Below are 10789 nucleotides of genomic sequence, written 5' to 3'. Positions count from 1 at the left end.
TTATTTTCAGCTTTAGTCCTCATAGAATAGAGTTGAGATTTGAGCTCAGGACCTTCCTGCTGTGAAGTGAAAGTGGACTACCTGCCCCAGCCATGTAAATATTCATTTTTTGAATTGCCTGAAGTATCTTCTCTCCTGTGACTAACTTTGTTTGGTTACAAAATACCGTGTCACTGGTTCCAGAGACAAATAAGATGTCTTCTTGAAGCCTGGCTAGAAAGAACAAGTCAAAAAAAAAGTTTCACATTGTAAAATGTAAAATGTTTAACATAATAAAATCCAACAAAATAATCCAAATAAAAAAACTAAAATAAATGCAGAAATAGTTAATAATAATCTTACCAAGAATTTGTTCTGCCTATCTATCTCCAAGGAAACTGAAACTATAAAATGCTGAAAGATGTTTTCCATAATTTATTGCCATCCTTCTGTAATTCTTGTTTTTGTTGTTGTGCTTTTTCAATAAGACACGTCTACGTCACATCTCTTTTTTTTAATAATCAGTTAGACACACACAACAATTCAGCTGAGGCACCATGTTATCCACTGGCATTTTAATAAAACAAGAAACAATAGAAAAACAACCAAAAAAGTAATGAACATTTGATCATATTTCCTTAATCCAAAAAAAAAAAAAAAAGGTCAGTTTGGAGGAAAAAATAAATGCTCAACATACCTACCTGATTACATAAAACGTCACAATAAAGCCTCAGTAAGACCTCAGATACCTCCCCTCCTCAGCAACACTTTGCATTCAGCACACGTTCAACTCACTGCTTCATCAGTACACACTTCCAACGGGTAAATATCGTTACAAAAAATACTTCTATATGCCAAAATATATCTGTACAGTGCCAACACGTACTGAAGGATTGCATGAAAAAAGTGACAGTAAAGAAAAACAACAAAACATGTCTGATCAAACGCAACCAGCCTGGAGAGGGTCCAGAAGTGCTTTTATGGGCGAGTTTATCGTTTTATTTACAACTTTTTGATGCCGATCTGGATCTAATAGTCATAACTCGTTAATGTGAGTTTGAATATTTGTTCAATCTGCAATATGGTTAGTGGAGATTATTTAAATTACTCTTAAACTGCACAAACTGATAACACGGTTTGAGATTTCTATACTTGTATTTCATGCTGTTGAGCAATAAATGACCCCCATCCCCTCCAATCACACAACATCCTGAAACATGGACATGATAAATTATAAAAGCAACTCAAATGCTACTACAAGCTGTTGTGTTGATTTAAAAAAAAAATGCAGTTATATACAAACTAATTTAACTTGGATAGTTTATTATTGAACGCAATGTGATTCTCTTTAAAATATCTTTAAAACATTATCAAAATAAATTAAATTAAAAGTCTATTGCAGGTGCTTTTCAGAATCAATCGATGGTCCTCCTCATCGTGCACACTTTTGGAAAGTGATGGCAATCTCCAGCTGAGGTATGCTCCGAGGTATGCTCCACACTCTGCTTGGCACTTCACACACACACACACACACACACACACACACACACACACACACACACACACACACATAAATTTGACCTGTTTAGGAGTTTGTCAGTCACATGTATAAAAAGCAAAACCACATGCCTGTATAGCAGCAAAACGCACATCAAGAAATGCTGCTTCTGATCACAGACGGGCCTCCCTGTCAGAGGAGGCGTAATCTGATCTCAGACCTGTGTGCACACACGACAAGAAGACTTTTTAACAGGCACGGACAAAATGACACGAACACCCACGGTGCATCCATGTGACACAGAACAAGCATAAGGCTACACATGATCAACTTAGAGAGACTGAACAGCCTGTGAGAGGCAGGACATTCAGTGCTTCAGTGGTTCAGCTTGGTAAGGCTCGCCTCTTATTTTCTTCGTTCTTTTTTTGGCACATGGGAACACCGACACACATGCTGACAAGAACACACTTATGTCTCGCTGAAGTAGTGTCACAGCCGGCTTTGTGTTTCTAGGATCTGTAACATTGTCTCCAATATTCCAGTTGCAATTTTCCAGAATGGCAACACTTATTAAAAAAAAAAAAAAGCACAATCCACCATAATTTCTTCCTTCGGTTCCAGCGCAGCATGACCAGATGCTGCGCTGGATGTCATTTGGAACTACTTTGCGTGTTTTTTGGGCGTCCCCTGCTTCTTATTCTGCCACAGATGGCTGGCGATGGTGACGGCGTCCACGCTAGCAGACATAGTCTTTGCTGGGATCCGGCTGAACTGCTTCCTGTCTGAGTTGTATTTGTACAGGGCCTCGATCATCTTGGGGGTGATGCTTTTGGGGCCGATGCCGGCCAGTTTGATGATCTCCTCAGTCTCGGGGCAATAGGTGTAAACGGACCTGAACTGGCATCCGGCGTCACGGAACAACACCAGGAAGTTGTTGGCCTGGCACTTCTCCATTTCCTACAGAAGATTGTGTAGAAAAACATCTTTAATCAGTGCAGGAGTTTATTAAAACATATTGTTTCCTGGTCTGGACTAAAATAGAAATTTACTCCTGGTTGGATCTGTTGTTCAGACTGGCAGGTTTTATATTAATCCAATGAAAGACTAATAAAAAAACTTATGGATGAGTTTATTTCTTAACTAGACAACTTCTCTGACATGTATTTTGTTGACGAAATCTAGAAATCTCTATAGCAATGCTATGTATTAAGTTAAATGTACCTAATGAATTGGATTCAATTATATTTATGTTTAATGGTAAAAAGAAATTCTTAAACATTGGGATATTTAAATCTATTGGTTTGGAGAGCAAAACCAAAATTTGAGAATTTCAACATCAAATATCCAAAAGTAGAAAAGTTGCATTAATAAAAAAAAACTTCAGGACAGTGTTGACTAAGTTCATCCTTTTTTACGTCAACAAAAGCTGTCAGGCCAGAGAACAGCACATTTCTTTGTGCTAATGATCTCCTCCTGAGTGTACCTGGTCATTAAGAAGTGAAAAATGCATAAAAAGGTCAACATTGCTCTAAAGGATTCTGTGTTACACACACAAATGGTGATCTGATGTGAAGAAATGGTGGTTTTATACACATTTACACTGACATAGAGTATATATAATACTTACATCAAGTATCTTGTTTTTCTGCCCTTCGTTGACTTTGCCAGCCAGGCAGCAGTGAGCCAGGGCATTCTGGATGATGTGCTTGTTGGATTTGGCGCTCGGCTCCTTATATAGTTTGGGTCCTGAGGGAAGGCAGCATGAGGTTACAGATCTGTTGGAGTAGCTCAGTGAACGGATAAAGAGCTACCTGCGTCTCGACGCCTACCTGTGTACTCAGTGTTGGAGGGAGTGGAGGACGTGGTCGAATCGTTTTCCCAATCCTTCTCTCCATTACGGCTGCCAGCCGAAGGGCATGAAGAGAAACCCTCTGCAGAGTCTGGCCTGATTGACGAACACAAACCAACAAATGACAAACAACCACACAGGGGCAGACAAACACAAGCACGTACGCGGTGTAACCACACAGTGCACACAGAGACATGCAAAGAAACACAGACACGAGGTGAAACAAAGTCAGACACTGTGACACAGTTCATATACACTCTGCCTGTTGTCCTGCATCACATCATACTGTAAGAGGAAGATGATTCAGTGAGTCAGAGTAGACGTGCTCAGTCAAGCAAAGCTGAGTGTCCCTGCTGTCTTTATGGATACGGAGAGAGATGAACTCGGTGGAGGAAGCAGCGAAAACACAAGTGAAACATAAAGAGGAGCGAACAGCCTGAAACCTCTGCCAAACAAGAGGAAGAAAAGATGGAAGCAGTGCTGCAGCACACGGCCGATGAACCTTAATGCAGACACAAAAACTGCAATGATACAATCCTCTTTTTGTGTCTGAACTTATCCGAATGAAGGCTAATATAAAAGAACAGTGAAGCTACAGCATATCTACACAAAGCCAACATCTAACAAAGCTTATTTTCATATTGGTACTAACCTTCCCTTTTTTTCTTTGGGAGAAGAGCTTAAAAAAAATGGAATATGAGCAGAAGCTAGTTTGTTGCCTCTGAAGGATGCATGCAGAGTGGAAGAAGGAAACGGATAAAAGGAGATCAAATTGAAAACTGTAAAGATTTTTATGAATAATAGAGTTACAGGCTAAAACAACTCATCAACCACAGTTCCACTATTTGTTTTTCTTCTGCCGTTTCTTATAGATGTGCTTCACAAATCAAGGGTATATAAAGTCATTAATCCAGGTGCAAACAGTGTGTGTGTGTGTGTGTGTGTGTGTGTTACCTGTTGTTCCTCTTGTTATCTGACTGGTCTCTGTCATTGTCAGCCAGATTGAGTGAAGCCAGAGAGACACTGGACACAGAGAAGCCTCGAGGACGCACCCCTGCAGGACGACCGCACACAGGGCGAGGACGAATCAAAAGGAGACACTCGGTGACCACGCACGTTTGTGTTTCTGAGCCTTTTTTACCTGTCACTCTCGCAGAAGGAGTAGACGACTCCACAACATCCCTGTGGATGGACTTGGGCCGAGGCTTTTTCTTCAGACTTCCGGTTCGAGGCTTGATGACCTCATCCATATCCTCCATCAGTTTGAGCTGCTTCCTCCTCAAGTATTCATTCTTGATGTATTCCCTCCTCGCCTTTTCATCCTCCTTCTTCTGCTGCTCCTCCTCTGCTTTCAACCTGCAGAAGAACAAGATACTATGGACTGAGCACTCATGTGGACACTTCTCGGTTGGCTTCAGTTTCCAAATCTGATGCAGCAAGAGACGCACTGTGCAGCTTCCCTCTTCTGCTCCTGGTCCTGCTCCTGCTGTTGCCTCCTCTCCTGAGCCTCCTTCTCCCTCTGCAGCCTCTTCTCCAGCAGGGCTGCTTTCTTTGCGGCCATGTTCTCCTCTCCCTTCACATCATCCTGATGTTGGAATACACAGAATCAGATTATATGCACAAGAAATATATTTTTTTAACATTGTTAAAGGCGTAACAGGATAGCTGCATTGGGCAGATGTTTTGTCCTTTCTTCCCACAAAAAAACCCCCCTAAAGATAAAGTTGTAATGACTGACTCTTTAAAATGACAGCAGGAATTAGGATATTTTGAAAAACATCTTTTACTGAAAAATAAAATTACAATTGAGATAAAACAAAAGAAGTGTGCCACAATCTGTGTGGAGGCAAGGTTTAAATGCAGAACTGAAATATGGAGGGTCTGTAGCTCCACCTCACCTTAAAGAAGAATCCACAGCACATCTTTTGGTCCTCTCCTCCTTTTTCTCCATCTCCTGTGATCTCCTGATCTTGGCCACCTGAAAGCTTCAGCTGAGACAAAGACACCTCCACCAGGTCTCTCCTGTCCTGAGGGTCTCCCTGAGTCCTGCTGCCCACGCCTCCTTTGATCTCAGACACCGGCTGACTCAGCACCTCGGATGTCTTTGAGTCCCCTTTAAACTCTGTCCTCTCCTTATGTTGCTTCTCATTCTCCTTCTCTTTGGCTGCACGGCCATCACTCGTCTTCGCCATCACCTCCTCTGTCTTCTCTTTGTTGTTCTGCTTGTTTGTTTCCCTGGTCCCCTCGTCGTGACCCAGGTAGGCAAAAGAGCTGTGCTGGGTCTGGCTGGAGTTGAAACGCCTCAGTCTGGGCAGGCTGTCCACTGAGGTGGGGGTGTTGAGCATTCGGCTGATGGGCGTGACCTTCAGGTCATTTGGACGCGGAGTCCGAGGCGTTCTGGCATGGAAGGAGGCCGGTCGGCGCTTGATGCCAGCCGGTGAATGGTTAGGGGCGCGGGGGGACCCTGATGAGGACAGGACTGGAGACAAAGACCCAACTGAGCCTCGGCCCGATCCTCGGCCCGTTACACTGCTGCTGCGCAACTCACGGAGCTGCCTGTGTCCAAAAACAACCACAAGAACACATCAATTTTCACAGAGCAATGGAAGAATAACTATCCAATTTAAAGATCTAGCATTCCATGAAGAAATGCACATCGCCCACCGCCTTTTATGCCAGAGTTCTAAACTAAACATCTTTTGCTGAGAAGAAGCAGAGTTATAGCTGCTTTGGTTAAACCTTGTAAATAACAATATGTAGTCTCGTGCTATATTGTCAAATCTTGTGAGATGTGTCAGAATATGTTTGTGAACAACTCTCAGCTATTGACACACTGAATTTTAGCTTAATATTTGTAAAACTGCCTAGGTTACAGCTACTTTTGTGTTGGCTAATGTCGATTAGGTGTGGCGGCCATCCTATATTGGAGTAACTCTAAAAGTTGTACAACCGGTGATTATTTTCTCAAAGGTTCATTAAAGCACGTCCAGTGGCTCATGAGATATTTTGCTAACGACAAACCAATACATATATGCTCAAACAAACACAAACATAAACATTATTATGTTTTTCCTTTGCTGGTGGTCAATAATAATCTACAGTTGATGACTTTAGGAGATACCTGTGTGGGGATGGAGCAGGGGGTGGAATGACCCAGGCTTGTTGATGTTGATCTCTCATGGTCATGATCTTCTCCTGCTGCTGGGCCAAACGCTGCATCTCAGTCTGCAGGAAGGACAGCGACGTGTTCAGCCTTTCGATGGAGCGCGTGTACTCTGCCAGGTCGATTTCTCCTGGGGCCACACCTGATGACCGTCAACAAGAAACAGGTCAAACACTGAATCCACCATCTGTTACGGAGCCTGAAAGCACAACGGAATCTGAAAAAAAAATCCTCTGGCAATTTGAAGTATCTTACTGTGCTCCATTTTCCCTCCTCTTAATGCCTTAAGATAAAGGATAAAAACTTGTTGAAGTTGTAATGAAGTTACCCACCCCCACCATCTTCACAGGGGGACTTGGGAGCTGCTCCGTCAGGCTTGCAGCGCTCCACCTGCTCCATGCTGCGCTGGCTGCTCTCCTTCGAGGAGGACGGAGGCTCGGGTGAAGGCGTTTCTGCTCCTCCTGAGCCGGCGCCGAGCGGGGCGGTCACTCCTTTCCTTTTCACAACGTTCAAAAAGGCTGTTCTGCCCATTTTCTGGCGATGCCTCGTGAAAGCTGCTTCCACCTGCCATTTGGGAAGAGATCAGTGAAATATTGTGACTTATATGTGAAACTACAATACAGCATTGCTTTAGTGTTGTGAGTCTGTCTACCTTCTTCTTCTGAGCTTCGATGGCTCGGCGTTTTTCTTCAAGCTTCATCCGCAGCTGAATCATCTCTGAGGCTATGAGGTGGGAGGGGTCTCTGGGTGACGGAGTGATCAGAGAGGGCGAAGTGATTGGCAGCGGGGGTGTAGAGAACTAAAAAAAACACGTGTTATAATCAGTGAAATTGATTTAGAGCCAACATATGACTCAGATTATGTGTGAGGAGAAAGACGTGATAAAAACGTCACAAACCTGAGAGGAAGCAGCTTTGGTTGAGTGTGCGTACGGTACATTCAGATCAGAACTGTCAGGTGTGGTTCCTCCACTGCTCCTCCCCTCTAACTTCCTGAATTTCTGCTCCGCGAAGCTGGTCATGCGAACCAGGCCACCGCCGGACCCGCCTGATGAAGAGGCGGGACTTGCTGTGTACGATCTGGGGAGTGTGGGAGCTGAACTGGGACAGGGGCTGCCTCGAACCCTGCCATCCCTCTGTTCGCCCTCAGGGTTGGAGTTCCCGGCCTCTTTGTGTCCTCCTTCCCTGCTTCTGTCCTTCTCCGGCCTGCTCGGCAGCGGACAGGACCGGGTCATGCCGTCACAGTCTGGGTCTATGTCCGAATAGTCTCTCAGAGACGAGGAGTCGTCATCCAGACTCTGGATGTCCTCAGTCCGTACGTGGATGCCTGTGTCCACCTCATCAGTGGATGCAGAGTTGGGATCGCGATCATTGAGCCGCGCCTTAGATGAACCTGGGTCGTCTTCTGGAGCTTGCGCCCTTGGAGGGTCAGATGACTCTGTGCCATGGAGAAAGAAGCCACTATCTCCATCTCCAACGCCCAGGCTGGCATGGGGCCTCTCTGTGTCGTGGATAATCTTGAGGGCCTCCTCGATGCTGGGAGGAGTCGATGGGCTGATGTGACCGCTGTGGTTACCTTGATATTTCCTGGGGCTGCTGCTGTCTGGTAAGACTCCATTGGAATACCTAAAACAGCCAGGTAAATTAGAAATTTCAGAACAGTGACAGTCTATCTTGAAGCAATTATTACTACAGTTACTATTACAGTTACTTTGAGTTAAACATTTTTCAATCACACTGAGAATTTTTTTTAGATATAAAAGACCTTCAGTAGATTTTGTGACCCTAGATGAGCTGGAATCAGAGTCTGAATACATTTCTAAAGTAGGAAAATGGATGTTACTTTGATACTTGACCCCCACCTGGACATTTTTTTTTCAGACCAGTCACTCCCCTACAGTGACAGGACATGACAGCACTGAATGCCTCAAAAACTGCTGAGGGATGACTCATAGACAAAATACTCCTCAGATCCCTGGGAAGTAACCTTGACCAAAACGACTACAGCTCTGTCATCTCTTAACCCAAGATGATCTAAAACTTTGGCATGAAAGATGGTGGGCGATATGCATTAACTCAAGGAATCATAGTAGTCATTAAGTAGTCATTCATCCTGAATTGCAAATGATAAGAGGTAGTATACATATACACGTTCATGTCTGCTGCAGGGTGTCTTTAAACTGGAGGTTCTTGTATGGATGGGTGATCTACATTCCTCATCCGTACCTGCTTTGGTTCTTGATGGAGAACGTGTTGTTCCGCCCTACAGGTTTGTGAGAGGTGAAGTCCTCCTCCTCCTCCAGTATTTGTCTGCTTTGGCCATTCACATCGACAGGCGTGAGGGACTGGTGCCGCTTCATGCCTCCTCGACTTGCATAATGAACTTTGAACCCCAGACCATCACTGCTGGCCGAGCGGGTCATACCGCGGGGAGACGGGGCCTCCAAGGGCAGGTCTCCGTCTAAAGGAATCTCAAAGGAAATTCCCCTGGAAGAAGAGCTAAAGGAAGGAGAGTGACAGAGAAAAATTGTGTTGGAAAGCAACAGGATAGTGGATAAATGTGGATCAGTAAAAGTTTAATTCTGCAGATCTGACAGAGTTCGTGTACTGACTGTTTCTCTTTGGGCCACGTCCTGACGCAGTCGTCAACGAAGGACATGGAGGTAGATCTCTTCATTATACCTGTCAGACACACAGAAGATCATTGAACATATGAAATCTTTCATTAATATACAGCAATGATGGAAAAGATAAGCTTACTGCGTTTACAAGAATAATTGTGTTAAATATACTTTCTATGATCTACCTTGGCAAGTTCTTAAAGGTTTTGCTTCATCCTTGCTTTTCAAACATCAGTCTTATCAATATTTTGTAAATTATTTTAGCTTTCCATTGGAATATTGTTATAATATTAGCAGCTGAACAATAAATTTCTTCAATTACAAAAAAAACGTATATAGTGTAGTGCTGCAAATCAACCACTAGGTGGTGGCCAGATTCCTCCACAAAGAAAATCCACACTTTCACTTAGAGTTCTTGGTCAAATACTGTAGTTGTTTTAGTGATGCTTATTTCCTGCCCAGGTGGACAGCCTGGCACACCTCTGTCGTGTCATTTTTACCAATCCAAACATCTAACTCAATTTTTCCTAGCAGGAAGGTTGAACTAAATTTTGCAGTAATGTTCAATATATGTGCTCTTTAAGTTATATTTATGCTTTTTAGTCAGTGTGGCAAAATGTAACCAATCATACCTTCAGCAGCAAAGTTTTCTGGGCTGGAGGGTCTGTCTGCATAGCTCCGTTTGACCGGACTGGACACAGGAGCCATATCTGTGCAGGATGATACAGGCTCACACGCTGGAGGAGGAAACAGGACTCATTATAAACTGGAAATGACAACTAGCATTTAAAATATAGTAAAAGTATCTGTCAGTACTAATAAGAGCATGCAGGTTGCACTGTACCATTTGGGTTGAAGACTCTGGGTTGAACAAACGAAGGCTTGACCACTTCGAACCACCAGAAAAGTTCAGCCATAAACACCAGGTAGTTACTCTGCACCAACACACACATTTATGGTCAGGTCACACGTGGGACATTTGTCATTTTGCAGCTCCTCCTCCCTTACTTGTCTCTGAGCAGACGCTACAATACATTTTATATCAGATCGATGAGGGCTTGGACAACCGAGCGTTGCTAGGCAACTGGCTCAGATGGGTGTGTCCCGATGTTGAATATATGTACGTGTTTTATTGTCCCACTTGTTTAATGCCAAACTAAGACAACTCATAAAAAAGAAGCTGCCAAATCCCCATCTGGAGTGTAGCTTAAATATATAACATGCAAACAGAAGGCTGAAGAACGAATTAGTGTAATAAGATTCTATTTATTCCTACTCTAAACTACTCATAGCAGCGTGAGATGGAAAACAACACAGCCATTAATGGAACGACTCCTGCACACAAACACTGGTTTGGATTCTGTAAACAGTGGGTCTTTAGTGAAAAGGTAGAATCTTGCCAAAGTCTTTAAAGGCCCCCCCCCATAAGTCTCTGTTGTTCCATTAAACCAGCGAAATGAACACACTGCAGTGACAGGGGGGGGAATAAGACAGAAAGAGAACCCCAGAGCAAAGGGTGGGCCAGTGTGAAAACTGTCTGCTGTGTTTTGTACCAAAAGGAGGAAGGTCTCAGGCAGCTCGGACTGTGACTTGAATCTTGAATGTCTCTGCCCACGCTCCCTGCATACGATTTACCCAACGCTGGCTTTGCTGCCTCTAATCTCAGGGTGGCACAGAGAG

General features: G+C 43.8%; 1 protein-coding gene across 3 annotated transcripts in view; it reads right to left on the bottom strand.

The window, feature by feature from the left end:
- Window positions 1–1467: 1467 nt before the first annotated feature.
- camsap2b (calmodulin regulated spectrin-associated protein family, member 2b) overlaps window positions 1468–10789 on the bottom strand; it is a 30998-nt gene continuing 21676 nt past the window's right edge. For 2 of the 3 annotated variants that reach the window (XM_017422269.3, XM_017422270.3), the window contains 15 exons: window positions 9954–10044; window positions 9742–9846; window positions 9101–9170; window positions 8715–8987; window positions 7388–8114; window positions 7142–7288; window positions 6822–7053; window positions 6448–6631; window positions 5225–5882; window positions 4775–4911; window positions 4468–4682; window positions 4281–4380; window positions 3307–3422; window positions 3105–3223; window positions 1468–2434 (listed from right to left, as the gene is read on the bottom strand). In XM_017422269.3, coding sequence (XP_017277758.1) covers window positions 2138–2434; window positions 3105–3223; window positions 3307–3422; window positions 4281–4380; window positions 4468–4682; window positions 4775–4911; window positions 5225–5882; window positions 6448–6631; window positions 6822–7053; window positions 7142–7288; window positions 7388–8114; window positions 8715–8987; window positions 9101–9170; window positions 9742–9846; window positions 9954–10044 — 3471 coding nt within the window. In that variant the 3' untranslated portion in view covers window positions 1468–2137. The other variant, XM_037982068.1, reaches the window with a different exon arrangement.

This window comes from Kryptolebias marmoratus, linkage group LG20, assembly GCF_001649575.2.
Source record: "Kryptolebias marmoratus isolate JLee-2015 linkage group LG20, ASM164957v2, whole genome shotgun sequence".
Classification (NCBI taxonomy): Eukaryota; Metazoa; Chordata; class Actinopteri; order Cyprinodontiformes; family Rivulidae; genus Kryptolebias; species Kryptolebias marmoratus.
This window is presented reverse-complemented; position numbering and strand designations above follow the sequence as displayed.